This window comes from Lithobates pipiens, unplaced genomic scaffold, assembly GCF_037356315.1.
Source record: "Lithobates pipiens isolate NorthernLeopardFrog02 unplaced genomic scaffold, aLitPip1_a1.2 Scaffold_35, whole genome shotgun sequence".
Lineage (NCBI taxonomy): Eukaryota > Metazoa > Chordata > Amphibia > Anura > Ranidae > Lithobates > Lithobates pipiens.
In genome coordinates this window covers 7,029,339-7,052,349 of record NW_027507811.1, presented here as the reverse complement: position 1 = coordinate 7,052,349, position 23,011 = coordinate 7,029,339, and the positions used below count along the sequence as shown (strand labels likewise).

At 47.2% G+C, this 23,011-nt stretch overlaps 1 protein-coding gene and 2 long non-coding RNA genes across 3 annotated transcripts; 2 read left to right on the top strand and 1 right to left on the bottom strand.

The window, feature by feature from the left end:
- Positions 1 to 6,701: 6,701 nt before the first annotated feature.
- LOC143956154 (uncharacterized) lies at positions 6,702 to 7,392 on the bottom strand. The gene is made up of 2 exons (XR_013269854.1): positions 7,284 to 7,392; positions 6,702 to 6,995 (listed from the first exon to the last, which is right to left on the bottom strand). It is a non-coding gene; the product is annotated as an uncharacterized LOC143956154 (long non-coding RNA).
- A 69-nt stretch (positions 7,393 to 7,461) lies between these two features.
- On the top strand, positions 7,462 to 9,831 carry LOC143956130 (uncharacterized). The gene is made up of 3 exons (XR_013269829.1): positions 7,462 to 7,530; positions 9,316 to 9,426; positions 9,701 to 9,831. It is a non-coding gene; the product is annotated as an uncharacterized LOC143956130 (long non-coding RNA).
- A 503-nt stretch (positions 9,832 to 10,334) lies between these two features.
- LOC143955750 (uncharacterized) lies at positions 10,335 to 21,594 on the top strand. Its single transcript, XM_077465871.1, has 4 exons — positions 10,335 to 10,564; positions 10,643 to 10,849; positions 18,957 to 19,134; positions 19,881 to 21,594. Exons 1-4 carry the CDS (start codon positions 10,409 to 10,411, stop codon positions 20,882 to 20,884), a joined length of 1,545 nt encoding a protein of 514 aa, XP_077321997.1. The 5' UTR covers positions 10,335 to 10,408; the 3' UTR covers positions 20,885 to 21,594.
- The last annotated feature ends 1,417 nt before the right edge of the window (positions 21,595 to 23,011 follow it).

The window sequence follows — 23,011 nt, the reverse complement described above, 5'->3', positions numbered from 1 at the left end:
CATCCGTAGGGGAATGAACCTTGACTAAAAAGATGAACAGTGATCTTCCCCCAACGCCACAGTAAACCAAGCCTCCTACCCTTACAACTGGACTGTGGTAAAGGATTGTGTATATGGGAGTGTATGATTTTATTGGTTGAACTAGATGGACTTGTGTATTTATTTTTTTTTCAACATGACTATATAACTATGGTGAGCGCTACACTGAGCTAAACAACCTTCCAAATAACAACATACACACATTCAAATGCTATCTATCTTTCCTTTTCCTAGCTGAAGAAAATTAACAATTCATCCCTATACTCTAAACATTATTTAACCTCCGTTATAGCTGGTCCACAATTTCCTTAATGAACAGGACTCGCAGCATTAAGAGCTCCCAGCTCTGTTCTGGGCACTGGCTATGTATACCATAGTGGTGTAAGGGAAGAGTGTTAGGAAATCCTTCAGTCATTTCTTAAGTTAGCGATCCAGGATACTATAGCCAACTTTTGAAGTGATCAGTGCTCTTGCAGTGAATCTATGTGCTCCGGGTAGATACATAGTGATTAGCCCCTTTGGCGCCAGCTGCATGCAAATAGTAGGAGCAGCATATTTGCATGAGTTGCTGTGCATACAGCTTTGCCGAGTGCGTGCATGGCACGTGCACCCGGAACTGTTAGCGGTGCCTAACTAAAAGCTCCCGATCCCTGCTTTTTGTAATTACAAGGGGAGGTGCCCCTATGCATGTTGGGTGCCTGTATTTATATTCTAGGAGCTCATGGACTCTTGGTCTTTCCTAACAGAGGATTGCACCAAGCTGGTAGAGAAATGCTGCCTCCCCTGCCACTTGCTGCCATGTGGGCGACCTGAGGGCTTGAAGCAAGAGAGAGCATGCTGCCATGCAGCCTCAGGAGGGAGTCCTGAGGGCCTGATTTTGGAGTGACACTGGTTCTACAGAGATCTGTCCCAGGACATTTTGTAAGTACAGACAATTTAAAGGATCTATAGGCTTTTTTTTTTTTTTGTATAATCTTTATTTAACATTTTTAGGCAGTACAATAAAATAAAGGGAAAAATATATCTTCAATCGCAATACCATAGTTGCCAACATTGTAAAAAAAAAATGTATAGGAACGCTTTTTTGGCTGTAGGCGGAGTATTATTATAATTAGGGGGTGAGGCATGCGTTCGTAGACGTGACATAGCAAAAAAAATAAAAATTTGTCGCACGCGGAAAAATAGGCGTGGCTTGCATGAAATTATGGGCGTGGTTTAAATGGGGGTGTGGTTAGTCTGAGATGAATGAGAGGTGACGAAAGAAAGGGGAAAAGAGGGAGAGAGAAGGGAAGGGGGATGGAGGGACAGCAGGCCCAGATCCTACACCACAGTAGAAATGGGTATTCCAGAGTTTAACAAATCAGCAGATAAAGATACTCCAAACACCTGGTGTTAGCGATTCAATCATCCCAGCACCATGGTTGGTCTGGTGTCAGGATGATTGAAGCGCATTATTACATTGTAATATAGAATGAAATCATTCAACTCGCCATAATCCAGAATCAGTGGGACCCCTGAGCGTGTCACCTGCCACGTCGCATGCTACCAGGTGCCTCAGCAGAGTCCGTCCTTGCATCAGATGCCCCCTGCAGAGTCTGTCCTTACCTCAGGTGTCCCCAGCAGAGTGTCTGTTACCTCAGGTGTCCCCAGCAGAGTGTCTGTTACCTCAGGTGTCCCCAGCAGAGTGCCTCTTACCTCAGGTGTCCGCAGCAGAGTGCCTCTTACCTCAGGTGTCCGCAGCAGAGTGCCTCTTACCTCAGGTGTCCCCAGCGGAGTGCCTCTTACATCAGGTGTCCCCAGCGGAGTGCCTCTTACATCAAGTGTCCCCAGCGGAGTGCCTCTTACATCAAGTGTCCCCAGCAGAGTGCCTCTTACATCAGGTTCCCCCAGTGGTCAGTGTCCTCAGCGGAGTGCCTCTTGCATCAGGTGCCCCCAGTGGAGTGTTGGCTGCAGACGGAGTGTTGGCTGCAGTCTAGCTACATCTCCTCTCGTTCCTCGTGTTTAGTGGAGAGGGGAGAGGCCAATCCATACCAGCTAACCCTGGCTGGAGAATTGTGAAGAGAGAAGCCGATTCATTGGCTGCACGGATCGGCCCCTCCCCTCTCCAACAAACACGAGGAACGAGAGGAGATATAGCTGAACACAAAGGGAAAGCTCTCGCGGCGGCGCCGGCGGCCATTTTGTTGGAGCTAGTAGCCAGAACTGCTGCAGAGCCAAACATTCCTGTTTTTACATGAACAAAAGAGAAAATTCCGAATCGGGACGGCCTGCAATCGGGACGAGGGTCCCAAAATCGGTATTGTCCCGGGAAAATCTGGACTGTTGGCAACTATGCAATACTACAAGATAATAAAAATAGTGAGATAAACCAGCACAACATAGCACATGTAAGTCCTCACTTGTCCCAGATATTCGATCTATGTGGACAGATCGTCTGCTCCCCGGAGAGAGGGCAGAAGAGCTTGCGCTGAAACTCGGAGCAATAGTACAATAGGTTTAAGACGTGTGAATTTTTTTTAAATTAAGATTGGAACACGTAAAACAACACTGGGAAAAAGATTACCGCTCCCATATTCATAACATAAAGTTCACACCTGGTTTATTAACAGGTTAGATGCAGAAACATCAAGGTTACCAACTCCTGGGTTCTGGTTGGCCTGGACAAGCTGCTTAAATGCAAGGGCCAAAAAAAGCCATGTCCAGACTGGAGGACGCTGAAATTGAATCAGAAATATGGTTGCTCCAAGTCCCTCAAGTGGATAAAATCTTTTTTGGGTACCCTTGCGGATGGCTAGCCACTCTGCCGCCTCCATAATCTCCCATGCCTTCTCAATCCATTCGAGCTCGCTCGGAATACACGGGCTCTTCCAGTGGACTGCTACGAGGCGTTTTGCAGCTTGTAGAAGGTGAGGGAGAACACTGCGGGGAACGTGAAGGAGAAAGTGTTTTGGTGAAGTGGGCAGATCGATAGCTAGCCCACCCAAAATGTGCTTACGGACCAGAGACCAAAAGGGCAATAGCAGTGGACAGTCCCACCATCTATGTAGGAACTAGGCTTGTGCAATTCGTTTCGTAACGAATCGAAATTCGGCCGAATTTTGCATCTTTCGGACATTCGGATGCATCCAAATGTCCGAATAAACAAATAACGAATAACAATGAATACGAAAGGAATATAACGAATGAATTTGGTAATTCTTTAAAGATCTAATGAAACAAAGGGTCAGCTCAAAGTAAATCTTATAGTCCAATCAGCTACCTAATTTTGTGCCGGAGGATGGATTACTGGCAAAGTGCATTCCTGAGAACTGAGTTAGAAGGGTGTTGTATTGAATGTCCAAATAAACAAATAACGAATAACAACGAATATGAAAGAAATATAACGAATGAATTCGAATGAATTCGGTAATTCTTTAAAGATCTAATGAAACAAAAGGTCAGCTCAAAGTAAATCTTATAGTCCAATCAGCTAATTAATTTTGTGCCGGAGGATGGATTACTGGCATAGTGCATTCCTGAGAACTGAGTTAGAAGGGTGTTGTATTGAATGTCCGAATAAACAAATAACAACGAATATGAAAGAAATATAACGAATGCATTTGAATGAATTCGGTAATTCTTTAAAGATCTAATGAAACAAAAGGTCAGCTCAAAGTAAATCTTATAGTCCAATCAGCTACCTAATTTTGTGCCGGAGGATGGATTACTGGCAAAGTGCATTCCTGAGAACTGAGTTAGAAGGGTGTTGTATTGAATGTCCGAATAAACAAATAACGAATAACAACGAATATGAAAGAAATGTAACGAATGAATTCGAATGAATTTGGTAATTCTTTAAAGATTTAATGAAACAAAAGGTCAGCTCAAAGTAAATCTTATAGTCCAATCAGCTACCTAATTTTGTGCCGGAGGATGGATTACTGGCAAAGTGCATTCCTGAGAACTGAGTGAGAAGGGTGTTGTATTGTATTTGAGCCGAGGAGAAGAGACGTTGTCATTGTGTGTGTTTAAAGATTCAATAAACAAACGACTTTCCAAACTACGAATCATTATCACGAATGTCTATACATACATAAACAGAGAATTTCAACGAATACGAACGAATGAATTCGAAACTCTACGAATAATAACAAATTATCCGAAAACGTATTAACGTAACATAACGAATATAACAGAACGAAATGATGTATTTTACGAATGACAACGAACCGAAACTAAAGGAAATTTTCCGTTGTGCACAAGTCTAGTAGGAACGTTCCCCCTCTGGCCACATCCCCTCCAACACAGATCAGATGTTGAGGGATGGATTCTAGCAAGAGACGCGGGCACCCATACTATCTCTACAACAGCTTAAAATGTATCTCTTGTGTTTTGTAGTCCACTGAACTAGAGTGAGTCAAGTGGCATAGGTGGTGCAATTTCTCACCAGTGAACTTACACTGGAGGTCACGCTCCCATTCTCTAACAAAAAATAGGTTTGTGCTTTTACCCTGAGGGTCTGAACAAGGGAATACTGGCTAATGTCCTGAAAAGCTTGTCCAACTGTTTGCTACTGCATAGGACTTTGCTCAGTTCTACTACTTTTAGACTGCCAGTCTGCCGTCACTGCCTGGTACCTAAAGAGCTTTGCCTTCCTACTACTACTGAGGAACTTTCCTCACTTCTGAAACTACTGTACGCTATTGCTAAGGAGAAATATGCTATTCGCAAGGACTTCACCCGAGCCTAACCGATAGATCGTTTAGATGTCCTCAACTGTGAATAGTTCTATTTCTTGGAGTATCTAAATCTCCTTCCCTATCCCAGTTCTCCAAAAATAAAACCACAAAAACACAAACCCTAGACTGATTATTGAAGACAATGAGCAGAAGTGTGAGCAGTGGTGGCTGGTGAAGTTTTAGGATGGGGGGGGGGGACCAGACCCCGCCCTTCCTTTTTGACCCCTCACACTTGGTGAAAATGGGCGTGGTTTCAGTGAAATAGTGGATGTGGCTCTAAGGTGGTGTGGTTAGCGTCTGAGAAGAACAAGGGTTGGAGGGAGAGCAAGGAAAGAGGGATGGAGGGACAGCAGGCCCAGATCCTACACCACAATAGAAATATGTGTATTCTAGAAAGTTTAACAATCGACAGATAAAGATACTCCAAACACCTGGTGTTAGAATGTCAATCATCCCGTCACCATGGTTGATATGGTGTCAGGATAATTGAAGCGCAATATTTCTATTATTACATTGTAATATAAAATGAAATCATTCAACTCACCATAATGCAGAATCAGTGGGAGCCCTGAGCGTGTCACTTGCCACGTCGCCTGCCACCAGATTCCATCAGGTGTCCCCAGCCGAGTCTGTCCTTACATCATGTGCCCCCAGCAGAGTCCGTCCTTACATCAGGTGCCCCCAGTGGAGTCCCTCCTTACATCAGGTTCCCCCAGCGGAGTCCCTTCTTACATCTGTATCCCCATCAGTGGAGTCCTGCCTTACATCTGTGTCCCCAGCGGAGCCCCTCCTCACATCTGTGTCCCCAGCGGAGCCCCTTCTTACATCTGTGTCCGCAGCGGAGCCCCTTCATACATCTGTGCCCCCAGCGGAGCCCCTCTTTACATCTGTGTCCCCAGCGGAGCCCCTCCTTAGATTTGTGTCCTCAGCTGAGCCCTTCCTTACATTTGTGTCCCTATTGGAGCCCCTCCTTACATCTGTGTCCCCATCGGAGCCCCTCCTTACATCTGTGTCCCCAGCGGAGCCCCTCTTTACATCTGTGTCCCCAGCGGAGCCCCTCCTTAGATTTGTGTCCTCAGCTGAGCCCTTCCTTACATTTGTGTCCCTATTGGAGCCCCTCCTTACATCTGTGTCCCCATTGGAGCCCCTCCTTACATCTGTGTCCCCATTGGAGCCCCTCCTTACATCTGTGTCCCCAGCGAAGCCCTCCTTAATCTGTGTCCCCAGCGGAGTCCGTCCTTACATCTGTTTCCCAGCGGAGCCCCTCCATATATCTGTCCCCCGCAAAACACTTTGTTGCTTAAAATCTGGTAAAAATCCATTTAAATGCATTCCAAAAGTGCTTATCTGTGTAGACAGCAGTTCTGAGCAGCAAAGCCAACATGCAAGATATCGTCACCACATCCCGGCCCCGCCCTACGTGTTTTGTCAAAGGCTGACATCTTCCCCTGACACAATCTTCTGAGTAAGAGTGGAAGAAGGATACTCCCTGGCAGGTTTAAATTGTGTTTTTTGAAGTGCCAAGGGAACTAAAGTCAAATCATATAGATTTATGGGGGAAGTCACACGGAAAACGCCTGAAATGTCATTTTCAGAGATTTGGATGTATATGAATCTCCAAGTTGTTAAAAAGTTATAGTGAAATTAATGAATGCATTTGTTTCATCCGGATGACGTTGCATGATGCGATAGTAGTTTGGATTCATGAGGAAATTAATCCAATTTTCAAATTCATTCGATAATTCGCATTCAGGTAACAAATGGATCTGAATTAAGTTCCATTCGTTAATTTGGATGCACATGATATTGTCCAATCAGCTCATGCTGATTGGAGGGTTGGACTGGCGTCTGAAAATATTGAATACTTCCAATTACAGTCTGTCTGATTCGATAATAATATCAAATAGATGTGTCAGAAACCATTAAATCAGACCGAGACAGAAGTACAGTTAAATCACACTTGTTTAATAATAAAAGTAAAAAGAACAAACGTAGTCAAAACATAGCCAAAGTTCAGTAACCGGGAACAGATAGTCAGCCAAGCCAGAAGTCAGGTATCAATGTAGTGGAACAGCAAGCAGGATCTGGAGCCAGAAGGGATGTCGGCAAAGCAAGTCTTGAACAGGATCGCAGGAGATAGTCTCTGTGATGTTGACCAAGGCGAAGGCAGAGCTCCTCTGGACTGGACGGCTTAAGTAGGCAGGACTGACGAGCAGGATATCATCAACAGCAGAGTAACTGTGGAGAGAGATTGGAGCTGTCAACTAGCCGACAACTGAGTGGCCAGCTCAGAGAAGGAAGGGATGAGCCCAGCCCTGACAAGATGGCAATCTTCTGGAAAAACTGCAAAATGTTTCCGATCCACCAGAACCAACGAATATAAGAAACGAACGGCGAAGAAAATACGAAACAAATCCCAAAAACAAATCGGATGAATGTGACAAAACGAAATTCTTCAACGAATACATCCGAAACTAAAAGAAAATTTCCAGCGTGCACATATCCAATCAAGGTTATTCATGTTACCTGTCAGTGGTCATAATGTTATGTCTGAAAGGTGTACAGAGTGCATAAATAAAATGGCACAACCACGTTTGCACCACGAGACGATTCTCGGGGGCTGCAGTTCCTCTGATCTCCACAGGTGGTGATCTCACTTTGACCCAGACAGGAAGTCTCTATGAAAGACAGGAAGTGACGTCGGGTATAAATAGGAAGTTCCAGGTGAGAGGTGAGTCGGGAGGAGACATTGCTGTAAGTGGCAGCAGAGGAGGTAATAAGATCTTATTTTTGATCTACACAGATTGGGGTATAGGGAGTTATCTGGAGAAATCCCGAAGATGAGAATGGGAGGCGGTGATGAGGGAGGTAGAGGGCAGAAGGTCACGGGTGCAGAGGGGACAGTTTGGATGATATTGCATAGGTTGAAAAAAGACACAAGGCCATCTAATTCAACCAAAAAAAATACAATCCCATATACACAATCCTATACCCACAATTGATCCAGAGGAAGGCGTAAAACCCCGGCAATGAGATGAGGATGCTGATGTAGCTCAGGGCAGAACTATGGATGGCTTTGTATTTTGTTGTTAATATTTTGAATGTTATTTGTTAGGTGAGGTCAGTGGAGGGATTGGTAGAGAGGGGTGGAGGACACTGAATGGAGGTCAGTGGAGGGATTTGTAGAGAGGGGTGGAGGGCACTGAATGGAGGTCAGTGGAGGGATTGGTAGAGAGGGGTGGAGGACACTGAATGGAGGCCAGTGGAGGGATTGGTAGAGAGGGGTGGAGGACACTGAATGGAGGCCAGTGGGGGATTTGTAGAGAGGGGTGGAGGACAGTGAATGGAGGCCAGTGGAGGGATTGGCAGAGAGGGGTGGAGGACACTGAATGGAGGCCAGTGGAGGGATTGGTAGAGAGGGGTGGAGGACACTGAATGGAGGCCAGTGGAGGGATTGGCAGAGAGGGGTGGAGGACACTGAATGGAGACCAGTGGAGGGATTGGAAGAGAGGGGTGGAGGACACTGAATGGAGGCCAGTGGAGGGATTGGAAGAGAGGGGTGGAGGACACTGAATGGAGGCCAGTGGAGGGATTGGCAGAGAGGAGTGGAGGACACTGAATGGAGACCAGTGGAGGGATTGGTAGAGAGGTGTGGAGGACACTGAATGGAGGCCAGTGGAGGGATTGGAAGAGAGGGGTGGAGGACACTGAATGGAGGCCAGTGGAGGGATTGGCAGAGAGGAGTGGAGGACACTGAATGGAGACCAGTGGAGGGATTGGTAGAGAGGGGTGGAGGACACTAAATGGAAGTCAGTGGAGGGAGTGGTAGAGAGGGGTGGAGGACACTGAATGGAGACCAGTGGAGGGATTGGAAGAGAGGGGTGGAGGACACTGAATGGAGGCCAGTGGAGGGATTGGTAGAGAGGGGTGGAGGACACTGAATGGAAGTCAGTGGAGGGATTGGTAGAGAGGGATGGAGGACACTGAATGGAGGCCAGTGGAGGGATTGGTAGAGAGGGGTGGAGGACACTGAATGGAGGCCAGTGGAGGGATTGGTAGAGAGGGGTGGAGGACACTGAATGGAGGCCAGTGGAGGGATTGGCAGAGAGGGGTGGAGGACACTGAGCCATTGGTAAAGTGGATGAGTCTTGTAGCAGCATTCATGATAGACTGAAGGGGGGGTAGCCTGCGTAGATGTCAACCAGCAGAAGGTAGTTACAGTAGTTAAGATGAGATAGGCTGGGAGTGAATTTGTTGTTTTGAGGTGCCATTGGTTAAGAAGGGGTGTACTTTGGGGGAGGAGAAGATGGGTAGAGAAATTAGAGATTAGGGAGAGAAGACACTATTGTGGAAAGAGTGGTGGAGGGAACATATTACGGGGAGGACAGTTTAGTAGTCAGTCTAGGGAAGAAGAAAGCTGGATGGGGAAATACAGGTTCATCGGCAGTCTGTCGGGAGCTCTGTTTGTAGATGACGACTTGTTAGTGTTTTAGAGAAGTGCCGTGTTTGAAGTGAAAGAGCATTTATTTAAAAAAAAAATAATGATCTTGATTTACAGGGAAACGTTTTATAGATCACATGACCAATGAGGATGGAGGAGGATCGGAGTCACATGACAGAGAAGATACTAAACCTCACCCTGGAGATCATCTACCTGCTGACCGGAGAGGTAAGGAGGATTCTGGGAGGTCACATGACATCACTCTTATCTCTATTAATAAAAACACAGACCTGACCGGTGAGGTGAGGAGGATTCTGGGAGGTCACATGACATCACTCTTATCTCTATTAATAAAACACAGACCTGACCGGAGAGGTGAGGAGGATTCTGGGAGGTCACATGACATCACTCTTATCTCTATTAATAAAACACAGACCTGACCGGAGAGGTGAGGAGGATTCTGGGATTCTAACATGATGTTCCTATTGGTTCCCCAATACAGAGATTTCCTCTGGTGAAGTCCGGTGATCATATGACCATCACAGTGCCTCCATGTGACTCCCTAAAACCTGAGAGACACAACATGGAGAAGATTCTAGAAGTCACCAAGAAGATGATGGAGCTTCTGACAGGAGAGGTGAGGAGGATTCTGGGAATTCTGGGACATTATCCAGTAACAGAAGAGGGATGTGTCTGGATGGTGACTGTATCATGATAAGTATCAGGTTCCTAAGTAGTGTCACTGTCTATTTCCCTATGTAGGAGTATTTAGAAGGACACAAGGATCTCTACAAGGACGTCATGATGGCCAATCAGCCGCCCCTCACATCACCGGGTAAGAGGAGACTTTATTGTAAAGGAGAGAGCAGTACGGAGGCTCCACCTAGATCCCCCATCATCTGATAAACACATAGAAACAATGTATTCAGTCAGTGTGTGTGTTTCCTACAGATGGATCCAGTAATGGGAACCCACCAGAGAGATGTCCCCGTCCTCTGTATTCCCGGGATTCCACACAGGAAGGTCACACCATCCCCCACCATCATCAGGTAGATGAGGAACAATCACTGATAGTATCATTAGGATCTGTACATTATCTGCATTGTTACCATTGATGTCATTTTTATTATATATTCAGAGAGAAAACCTGAGAGATCCTAACGTTTATGTTAAAGAAGAGATAAAAGAGGAGGATGATGAGGATGGGGGGATGGATGAGCCAGAAATTACAGAAGGAAACCAAGATCTGTACCAGGACACCATGGTGGAGTCATTCAGCTACAGGAACCCACCAGAGAGATGCCCCCATCCTCTGTATTCCCGGGATTCCACACAGGAAGGTCACACCATCCCCCACCATCATCAGGTAGGTGATTATTAATTATTGGTTATAATGATTCATACACAATCATGTTTGTTACAATACATTTTACTATTTATTCAGAGTGGAATCCTCGGGGATGATATAATCGTTGTTAAAGAAGAGTACAAAGAGGAGGATGAAGAGTATGGTGTGATGGAGCTTTCAGGAGGACCCACAGATGTCACAATGGAGCCAACTGATGGCAGAAACCCACCAGAGAGATGTCCCCGTCCTCTGTATTCCCGGGATTCTACACAGGAAGATCACACCATCCCCCACCATCATCAGGTAGATATTACTATATTACCAAAAGTAACTTTAACGGCATCCCAGTCTTAGTCTGTAGGGTTCAGTGCTGAGTTGGCCCGCCCTTTGCAGCTATGACAGCTTCAACTCTTCCGGGAAGACCGTCCACAAGGTTTAGGAGATGTGTCTATGGAAATGTTTGACCATTCTTCCAGAAGAGCATTTGTGAGGTCAGGCACTGATGTCGAACGAGAAGGCCTGGCTTGCAGTCTATGCTCAAATTCATCCCAAAGGTGTTCTATTGGGTTGAGGTCAGGACAGTCAAGTTCCTCCATCCAAAACTCCCTCATCCATGTCTTTATGGACCTTGCTTTGTGCACAGCAATGACATCAACAATGGGGCATAATTTCTGCCAATGATGGAGCATAATTGCTGCCACTGACACCAACAATGGAGCATGATTCCTGTCCCTGACGCCAACGTTGGAGCAGAATTCCTTCCACTGACGCCAACGTTGGAGCAGAATTCCTTCCACTGACGCCAACGTTGGAGCAAAATTCCTTCCACTGACGCCAACGATGGAGCATGATTCCTTCCACTGACGCCAACGATGGAGCAGAATTCCTTCCACTGACGCCAACGATGGAGCAGAATTCCTTCCACTGACGCCAACGATGGAGCAGAATTCCTTCCACTGACGCCAACGATGGAGCAGAATTCCTTCCACTGACGCCAACGATGGAGCAGAATTCCTTCCACTGACGCCAACGATGGAGCATGATTCCTGTCCCTGACGCCAACGATGGAGCAGAATTCCTTCCACTGACGCCAACGTTGGAGCAGAATTCCTTCCACTGACGCCAACGATGGAGCAGAATTCCTTCCACTGACGCCAACGTTGGAGCAGAATTCCTTCCACTGACGCCAACGATGGAGCAGAATTCCTTCCACTGATGCCAACGATGGAGCAGAATTGCTGCCACTGACACCAACGATGGAGCAGAATTGCTGCCACTGACACCAACGATGGAGCAGAATTGCTGCCACTGACACCAACGATGGAGCAGAATTTCTGCCACTGACACCAACAATGGAGCATGATTCCTGTCCCTGACGCCAACATTGGAGCATAATTCCTTCCACTGACGCCAACGATGGAGCAGAATTGCTGCCACTGACACCAACAATGGAGCATAATTGCTGCCACTGACACCAACAATGGAGCATAATTCCTTCCACTGACACCAAGGTGTCAGGTCACCTAGAGCCCAGGTGAAGCTAACACACAAAGGTTGATCAGCAGGATTGGCTAGCAGTGCACAGGTTAATATAGAGTAGTCTGATAGGAGCTAGGGTGGAGCCATGCCAGAGGATGGATTATAAAAGCAGTCAGGTGAGGCTCGGCTGGTCTCTAGAAATGAACACATGGAGACAGCTAAGCAGATGAACTCTATTGCATAACCATGACACAAGGATGGAGCATAATTCCTTCCACTGACGCCAAGGATGGAGCAGAATTCTTTCCACTGACACCAACGTTGGAGCACAATTCCTTCCACTGACGCCAACGTTGGAGCATAATTCCTTCCACTGAAGCCAAGGATGGAGCTTAATTCCTTCCACTGACACCAAGGTGTCAAGTCACCTAGAGCCCAGGTGACAGATGCACACCGTAGGGCTTAGGAGTGCACCGCAAGGTTGTGAACCCTACGGCTGACTGCTGCGGACAGGGATCAAGGTGATAGGAAGGCAGGGCCGCCAGAACACCAAGATGGATCCCACCGGGGGTTAGAGCGTAAGATTCCCTGGGGCGCGGAGTCTAAGAGCCAGCAGGTGTTCACCAGAGCCTCGAGTGGTGAGAATGGACTTGGCTGCAACTGGCTCCAGGTCGCGACCCCCAGGGTCCCCCAGCTCACACCCACAGTAGGCAACAGGAGGATAGGGATGGTGAGGGACAAAGCCAAGGTCGGGGCCACAAGCAGACAAGAATAGTCAGAGACACGCCAAAAGGTCAGGATCACAGGCAAACAGGGATAGTCAGGACACGCCAAAGTCGGTAACGGAAAACAGTAGAAGAGCACACGGCAGGTAACAGGAAGCTAACACACAAAAGTTGATCAGCAGGATTGGCTAGCAGTGCACAGGTTAATATAGAGTAGTCTGATAGGAGCTAGGGTGGAGCCATGCCAGAGGATGGATTATAAAAGCAGTCAGGTGAGGCTTGGCTGGTCTCTAGAAATGAACACATGGAGACAGGTAAGCAGATGAACTCTATTGCATAACCATGACACAAGGATGGAGCATAATTCCTTCCACTGATGCCAAGGATTGAGCAGAATTCCTTCCACTGATGCCAACGTTGGAGCACAATTCCTTCCACTGACGCCAAGGATGGAGCAGAGTTCCTTCCACTGATGCCAACGATGAAGCAGAATTCCTTCCACTGACGCCAACGATGGAGCAGAATTCCTTCCACTGACGCCAACGATGAAGCAGAATTCCTTCCACTGACGCCAACGTTGGAGCACAATTCCTTCCACTGACGCCAAGGATGGAGCAGAGTTCCTTCCACTGATGCCAACGATGAAGCAGAATTCCTTCCACTGACGCCAACGATGGAGCAGAATTCCTTCCACTGACGCCAACGATGAAGCAGAATTCCTTCCACTGACGCCAACGTTGGAGCACAATTCCTTCCACTGACGCCAAGGATGGAGCAGAGTTCCTTCCACTGATGCCAACGATGGAGCAGAATTCCTTCCACTGACGCCAACGATGAAGCAGAATTCCTTCCACTGACGCCAACGATGGAGCAGAATTCCTTCCACTGACGCCAACGATGGAGCAGAATTCCTTCCACTGACGCCAACGATGGAGCAGAATTCCTTCCACTGACGCCAACGATGGAGCAGAATTCCTTCCACTGACGCCAACGATGGAGCAGAATTCCTTCCACTGACGCCAACGATGGAGCAGAATTCCTTCCACTGACGCCAACGATGAAGCAGAATTCCTTCCACTGACGCCAACGATGGAGCAGAATTCCTTCCACTGACGCCAACGATGAAGCAGAATTCCTTCCACTGACGCCAACGATGGAGCAGAATTGCTGCCACTGACACCAACGATGGAGCATGATTCCTGCCCCTGACGCCAACGTTGGAGCATAATTCCTTCCACTGACGCCAACATTGGAGCAGAATTCCTTACACTGACGCCAACGATGGAGCAGAATTTCTACCACTGACACACAATATGATACTATTACTCTCACAGACACCAATGAAAGGCGATCTCAAAACGAACAATTGCTATCTTTCCACATGCCAGCAAAGTATTGCTGAAAATAATACAAGGAAGAATACATCGAGCGAGAACTACCTGAAGTTCAGGCTGGGTTCAGAGAAGGGTGAAGAGCAAGAGACATTATTGCCAACGTTAGATGGATATTCGAGAGAAGTGCAAAGAATACCATAAGACTTCATACTTTTGCTTCATTGACTACAGCAAAGTGTTTTGTGTGGATTATAATAAATTGTGGAGGACTATGTTGCAAATGGGAATACCTAAATGCATAATTCATTTGATGAAGAGTCTCGGGGAAAAAAATCAAGAAGCTGCAGTGAGAACTGAATATGGCAACGTTGACTGACTGGTTTCCAATAACACGTGGCGTCAGGCGAGGGTGAATATTGTCACCTGACCTAATTTACATAGTAGGTAAAGTTGAATAAAGACAATAGTCCATCCAGTTCAACCTGTGGTGATTCAACCACTATTGTGAAGTCCTCTTCAGAAACGCAAGTTTGGAAGAAGAGTCTGTCGGTATCAAAGTTGGCGTTTCGAAAACCATAAACAACCTGCGCTATGCAGACGACACAACACACATCGCCAGCAGATATGCTGTATTTACTCAGAGAAGTCAAAACCGAAAGTCGAAACATGGGATTAGAACTGAATCGACACAAGACGAAGATCATAAACACAGAAAATCATGACTGTTTTGAGCTTAATGGGGATAGAATAGAAAATGTAAAGCATTTTAACCACTTTCCGCCCATAGGCCATCATATGACGTCATGGGCTTTGAGTGGAGATATCTGGGTGATGGGTACAGCTGCAGGCATCATTCTTTTCTCCTGGCATTTACCTGCAAAATAAAAACAATCATAGCGGCTGTTCAGAATGAATTGGCCGGCGGTAGAAGTTTACCATAGAGCTGACCGAAGGCCAGATGGTCCCTGGCCATCTCTATGACCCTCAGAGGTCGCAAGCAATGTCATGTAGAGCTGAACGAGGGCCAGATGGTCCCTAGCCATCTCTATGACCCTCGGAGGTCGCAAGCAATGTCATGTAGAGCTGACTGAGGGCCAGATGGTCCCTGGCCATCTCTATGACCCTCTGAGGATGTAGCTCTGTCATGTAATGCTGACTGAGGGCCGATGTTCCTCGGAGGTCGGAAGCGATGTCATGTAGAGCTGACCGAAGACCAGATGGTCCCCAGCCTTCTCTATGACCTCGTAGGTCGGAAGCCATGTCATGTAGAGCTGACCGTAGGCCAGCTGGTCCCCGGCCATCTCTATGACCCTCGGAGGATGTAGCGATGCCATGTAGAGCTGACCGAGGACCAGATGGTCTCCCCAGCCATCTTTATGACCTTTTCGGGTGCCGGTGCGACGTTGTGGCATCAATTCCGACCCGAGATCTCTCTGTAAAAAGGGATATTTACATTCCCTGTAATTGGGCCCAATTAGCCATTCTACATCAACATACCGACGTATACCGACGGTGGGCGATCCGCAAGTTGTTAAAAAAAAATAAAAGTAAACCCCAGGAATTGTAATACAATATTGTAAAAAACTTGGCTTGGAAGCTGTAAATGGCCGGGTGTACTGGCCAATATGTCTATATTCAATGGTGCAAAAATCAACTACTTAACTTCTCTTTCTTTTTCAGGTCCAAAGTGAATGTGGCGGCACCTCCCAGGAAAAAAAAAATCATCGTGGAAGAGCAATAGGACCATCCTGTTTCTCCAAGGGAAAGGTGCAAAGCAGATCCATTATGAAATGTCACAAACTTTAGCTTTATAGTGACCCTACAGTTAAAACGTTGAGTTGTCCATTTTAAAACTGGCCCATTTTGGGTGTATGAAAGGGAGAAACTTTCATTGGAAGGCCTGTTTCTGTTCCTGTCTCTGTGCCTGCAAAAAATGTGAAGGTCATCCATGACATTATTTATTATTCTTATTATTCTTATTTTTTATTATTATTATTATACACGATTTATATAGCACCAACAGTTTACGCAGCGCTTTACAATGTAGAGGAGGGACAGCACAATTACAGTACAGTTCAATATAGAAGGGCCCGGCTCGTAGAGCTTACATTCTACAGTTTTTAGGTGGGTGTGGGATAGGCTTCCCTGAATAATTGAGTTTTTGGGGATCTCATAAAGGTGGACAGGTTAGGGGCTGATCGGAACATACCAGGGCAGGGAGTTCGAGAGGATGGGAGAGGCTCTGGAGAAGTCCTGAAGGTGGACAGGGTAGGGGCTGATCAGATATACTGGGGTAGGGAGTTCCAGAGGATGGGAGAGGCTCTGGAGAAGTCCTGAAGGTGGACAGGGTAGGGGCTGATCAGATATAACGGGACAGGGAGTTCCAGGGGATGGGAGAGGCTCTGGAGAAGTCCTGAAGGTGGACATGTTAGGGGCTGATTGGACATACTGGGGCAGGGAGTTCGAGAGGATGGGAGAGGCTCTGGAGAAGTCCTGAAGGTGGATAGGTTATGGGGCTGATCGGACATACCGGGGCCAGGAGTTCCAGAGGATGGGAGAGGCTCTGGAGAAGTCCTGAAGGTGGATAGGTTATGGGGCTGATCGGATATATTGGGGCTGGGAGTTCCAGGGGATGGGAGAGGCTCTGGAGAAGTCCTGGAGGTGGATAGGTTAGGGGCTGATCGGACATATCGGGGCAGGGAGTTCCAGAGGATGGGAGAGTCTCTGGAGAAGTCCTGAAGACGAACATGAGAGAAGGTAACAAGGGAGCTAGAGAGCAGGAGGTCCTCGGAGGAGCGGAGGGGGCGATTTGGGTGATATCTGCAGATGAGGTTGGTGACGTAGATGGTGGGCGATGTTGTGGATGGCTTTGTATGTTATGGTTAGTATTTTGAATTTTATACGGTGAGGGAGGGGGAGCCAGTGAAGGGATTGGCAGAGAGGAGCAACAGTCACAGATTGGTTAGTGAGGTGTATTAGTCTAGCAGCAGCATTCATAATAGACTGAAGGGGGGAGGAGCCTGTGTAAGGGTCGGCCATTAAGGAGAGAGTTGCCGTAGTCAGATAATAATCGCGGAGTGAACGAGTTGCTTTGTGGTGTCATTAGTCAGGAAGGTGGAATTCTGGAGATGTTGCGGAGGTGAAGGCGGCAGGATTTAGCCAGTGATTGGATGTGGGGGCTGAAGGAGAGGTCAGAGTCAAGGATTACACCCAGGACACCGGCATGTGTGAAGGGACCAATGGTTGTGATGTTGATCTTGATGGTAAAATCATGAGGGGGGGGGGGCGGGAAGGAGGAAATATAAGAAGCTCAGTTTTGGAAAGATTGAGTTTGAGGAAGTGGTGTGACCTCCATACTGATATGTCATTCAGTAAGTTGGAGATCGGTGAGGAGATGGAGGGGGTGAGGTGAGGAGTGGAGAGATAGATCTGCGTGTCGTCGGCATAGAGGTGGTATTGGAAGCCATGGGAGGTCATCAACTGGCCCAGGGAAGAGGTATAGAGCGAGAATAGGAGGGGCCCAAGGACGGAGCCTTGGGTTATCCCAACAGAGAGATGAAGAGGTATAGAGCAAGAATAGGAGGGGCCCAAGGATGGAGCCTTGGGGTACCCCAACAGAGAGGTGAAGAGGTATAGAGCGAGAATAGGAGGGGCCCAAGGACGGAGCCTTGGGGTACCCCAACAGAGAGGTGAAGAGGTATAGAGCGAGAATAGGAGGGGCCCAAGGACTGAGCCTTGGGGTACCCCAACAGAGAGAGGAAGAGGTATAGGGAGAGACTAGGAGGCCCCCAAGGACCTGACATGATCATGGAGGAAGGCCGAATATCAGCCAAATGTATTGCTACATATCTGAGAATATCACGTGAGAGAGTTGGTGCCGTTATCCACAATGACTTGGAAATGAGAAAGCTTATAGCAAAGTGGATCCCAAAACTTCGGACTTTTGCAGACACCGAGACCGAAAAGTTTCTCACTTTCAACACCAAACTGCCCGATTTTAAAATTGACAACCAACTGTTGCCAAGTTGCAAAGTTTGTGACTTTTCATCGCGGATCTGCTTTGCACCTTTCCCTTGGAGAAACAAGAACTTGATTATGATCCTATTGCTCTTCCACCAATTTTCTGGAGGTGCCGCCATGTTCACGTTGGACCTGAAAAAGAATAAGAAGATAAGTTAAAATCCATATGTAGTTGGTTTTTGCACCATTTGAAGATGGACAACTTGGCCAGTACACCCTGCAATTTACAGCTTTCTAAAGCCCCCCACACACTATTAGTTCTTCCGCTGAGTTTTTCCAAAACCATATAATATGAGGTCAAACCTTTAGGAGTTTTGATTTGTATGCAATCAGGCCGGCTCTTGCAATACATGGTTTTGGCAAACCTGAAGGAAAAATGCAGCAGAAAATCTGATTAGTGCGTACGGGGCATAACTCCTTTTTTTTTTTTTTTGGGTAAGGCTCAATACTTATCAGCACACCCCTCGTATTGTTAAGGAAGGTTATAAAGAGGACTATGGTGTGATGAAGGAGCTTTCTGAAGGACACCAGGATCTCTACAAAGACATTATGATGGAGTCCTCTAATAACGGAAACCCACCAGAGAGATGCCCCCGTTCTCTGGATTCCCGGGATTCCACACAGGAAGGTCACACCACCCCCCACCATCATCAGGTAGGTACAGTTGAAGGTCACACCATCCCCCACCATCATCAGGTAGGTGGAGTTGAGGGTCGGGAACATAAAGTGATTGAACACTCTGACATGTGGAGATGATGTGTGGACTCTACAAGATGATATTTTCTATGTGATCTCACATCATAAATACTTCTATGTTACAGATGTTATTTTCTGCCGTTCTGTTTGGTTTAGGGTGAAGATCTGATGAACATGAAAGTTGAGGGTGAAGATCTAATTAATGTGAAAATTGAGTGTGACGTAGAGGAGGAGGAGGAGGAGGAGTATATATGGGATGATCAGCAATATACGGAGGAGGCTGGAATGACGAGGACATTCATAGAGGAGGACACTCCTACAGAGATCAGCACAGGTGACCCATCATATATGCTTCTCTTATCCTCACTGATTGGTCCAGACTAGGGCGGGAGCTGAGTGATATCAGCCAATAATAGGTTGATGATGGTCCCCTCCCTGTACTGATACCCTATTTGTGGTTCAGCTGGCAGTATTAGGTGGATGATGGTCCCCTCCCTGTACTGATACCCTATTTGCGGTTCAGCTGCCAGTATTAGGTTGTGGGTCACTCCTAGTTACAGTAGCACAGATGTGATAACACAGATTGAGCCTTTCTTAGGTTGGTTCCTCTTCTTCCAGAAGACTTATAGCTAAATTTTATTACAAAACTATATTAAATGTCTCGTTGCGATGAGGAGTAACTCTAAAACACGTATCTTCTCTCTGCAAGCTCCCTTTAGTGCTGCATATCACCAGAAGCCTAGGCCTATGGTCACTTGTTCTATGGTAAAGGGTCTTCAAGTCAGGACTTTGACCCTCTTGTCTATCAGAGGTCACATGACCCAGTGCCTAGGCTTGTGGTTGTGTGAAGAGCATGGACCTCCCAGTCCCCATTGGTTCCTGCTCTTCTGACAAGGCTGTGTAAATGTAGAAGTGATCTGGGATGAGGACCAAAGGACAGAAGTGGGGGGAAAAGTCCCGGCTGGTTGGGACCTCCACAGAGAACATCTCCTCACTCATATCTACCTGATCCAGATGGAATCTTGATGGAAGTGAACTAACCCTCTCATATCTATTGATGATGTTTTTATATTTTTCCAGGACACGCCATGGAGAAACCCTCAAAGGATCGTCTCACTTTATCTCCAGGTTGTAAAATGGAAGATGAGGACATCACAGGAGATCACACGGAGGAAGGCGGAAAATGTATTTCTCCGAAGCCCCGTTCTTCTGAACATCAGAAATTGCACACGAGTGGGAAGCTATACTCCTGCTCCGAGTGCGGGAAGTGTTTTCCACGTAAATATGACTGTTTTGTTTTACATCAAAGATCTCACACGGGGGAGAAGCCGTTTCCCTGTCCCGAGTGTGGAAAACGCTTTACGATAAAATCCAACCTTGCAAAACATCAAAGAGCTCACACAGGCGAGAGGCCGTTTTGCTGCTCCGAGTGCGGGAGATGTTTTTATCAGAAGGCCCATCTCGATTCACATCTGAGATTTCACACGGGGGAGAAGCCGTATCCCTGTCCTGAGTGTGGAAAACGTTTTTCAAAAAAATCGGCCATTAAAATACATCAAAGAATTCACACGGGTGAGAATGCATATTCCTGCCCTGAGTGCGGGAAATGTGTGTCTCAGAAATCAGAACTTGTTAAACATCAAAGATCTCACACAAGGGAGAAGGCACATTCCTGCCCCGAGTGCGGGAAATGTTTTAAACACAAGGCTCATTTTAATGCACATCATAGGACTCACACGGGTGAAAAGCCGTATTCCTGTCCTGAGTGTGGAAAACGTTTTACACAAATATCACACCTTCTATCTCATCAAACAACTCACACGGGTGAGAAGGCCTATTCCTGTTCTGAGTGCGGGAAACGTTTTTCACAGAATTCCCATCTTAAAATACATCAGAGAATTCACACGGGGGAGAAGCCGTATCCCTGTCCCGAGTGTGGAAAATGTTATCCGCAGAGATCAGACCTTAATAAACATCAGAGATCTCACACGGGTGAGAGGCCGTATTCCTGCCCCGAGTGCGGGAAAAGATTTTCACGCAAGTACGATTTTAACAAACACTGTAGTTCTCACATGTGTGAGTAGATACCTAGTTATATAGTTTGGTTGAAAAAAGAAAAAAAAAAAAGTTCATCTAGTTCAACCAATAAAACCTATGCATAGCTTCTTAGTGTAGAAAATTCCCTTCATGAAAGTCCATGTTGCTCCTGAACATCAGATATGCTACACGTGGGAAAAGCCGTATTCCTGCCTCAAGTGCGGGAAATGTTTTTTCACAGAAGTCCTATCTTCTCAAACATCAGAGAACCCACACCAACCCTGGAGGTGTATTGTTGTCCTGAGTTTGGGAAACGTCTTCTATATGGATCATATTTTGCCGTACATCAGAGATCTCACACTGGGAAGAAGCTCACCTTAATATACACCTCAGAAAACACGCGGCTGAGCGCTCCTCTGATCTTTATCATGGAAGAAACACTTTGAAGTCTGTAGTAAGGTTTATTTATTTTTTTCCTTATGGAGTGTGTGGCTTACTCTGAGAGGAGGGAATATTACTGCTGGTTGAGTCCCTCTAGCAGTGTAGTCTGATCTCCCCTGATCTTCAGCAGAAGCTTCATAGGAAGACATCCTGGTGGGAGAGACTCTAGATATGGATGAGAGAGAAGGGGAGACCAGACTACATTACAGGTTTTTTCCTGGAGAGCACCACCTGCTGTCTTAAAGTGGGGAAAATATGACATTTTATAGATGTAACATTTCATATTTACCTGATAAAAATACAAATATAATCTTAATATTGTTTCTTAGTAGTTTGGTTTTACCGACTTGTACTTGTTGGAACAGCCGACTCTCCCCCTTCTCATAAATCTCAGGACGTCTGTAGTAGACTCCAATGATAAGTCCATCAGTTCATAGACTCATCTATTATTCCACCTGTAATTCCTCCTCTGCACCATCACCCCCTCCAACCACATCACCATCACCACCTCCACCCACATCACCATCACCACCTCCACCCACATCGCCATCACCACCTCCACCCACATCACCATCACCACCTCCACCCACATCGCCATCACCACCTCCATCCACATCACCATCACCACCTCCACCCACATCACCATCACCACCTCCACCCACATCACCATCACCACCTCCACTCACATCGCCATCACCACCTCCATCACCACCTCCACCCACATCACCATTACCACCTCCACCCACATCACCATCACTTCCTCCACCCACATCACCATCATCATCACCTCCACCCACATCACCATCACCACCTCCACCCACATCACCATCACCACCTCCACCCACATCGCCATCACCACCTCCACCCACATCACCATCACCACCTCCACCCACATCACCATCACCACCTCCACTCACATCGCCATCACCACCTCCACCCACATCACCATCACCACCTCCACCCACATCGCCATCACCACCTCCACCCACATCACCATCACCACCTCCACCCACATCACCATCACCACCTCCACTCACATCGCCATCACCACCTCCACCCACATCACCATCACCACCTCCACCCACATCACCATCACCACCTCCACTCACATCGCCATCACCACCTCCACCCACATCACCATCACCACCTCCACCCACATCGCCATCACCACCTCCACCCACATCACCATCACCACCTCCACCCACATCACCATCACCACCTCCACTCACATCGCCATCACCACCTCCATCACCACCTCCACCCACATCACCATCACCACCTCCACCCACATCACCATCACTTCCTCCACCCACATCACCATCATCATCACCTCCACCCACATCACCATCACTTCCTCCACCCACATCACCATCATCATCACCTCCACCCACATCACCATCACCACCTCCACCCACATCACCTCCAACCACATCACCACCTCCACCCACATCACCATCACCACCTCCACCCACATCACCAACATCACCTCCTCCACACACATCACCACCTCCACCCACATCGCCATCACCACCTCCACCCACATCGCCATCACCACCTCCACCCACATCGCCATCACCACCTCCACCCACATCGCCATCACCACCTCCATCACCACCTCCACCCACATCACCATCACCACCTCCACCCACATCACCATCACTTCCTCCACCCACATCACCTCCACCCACATCACCACCTCCAACCACATCACCACCTCCACCCACATCACCATC

Bases quoted from the DNA above. Each gene is read 5' to 3' on its own strand.
- LOC143955750 (XM_077465871.1), top strand. From the start codon at position 10,409: ATGGATGAGCCAGAAATTACAGAAGGAAACCAAGATCTGTACCAGGAC. The intron at 10,565-10,642 runs GTAGGTGATTAT...CTATTTATTCAG, and splicing joins CCATCCCCCACCATCATCAG to AGTGGAATCCTCGGGGATGA. The intron at 19,135-19,880 runs GTGACCCATCAT...ATATTTTTCCAG, and splicing joins TCCTACAGAGATCAGCACAG to GACACGCCATGGAGAAACCC.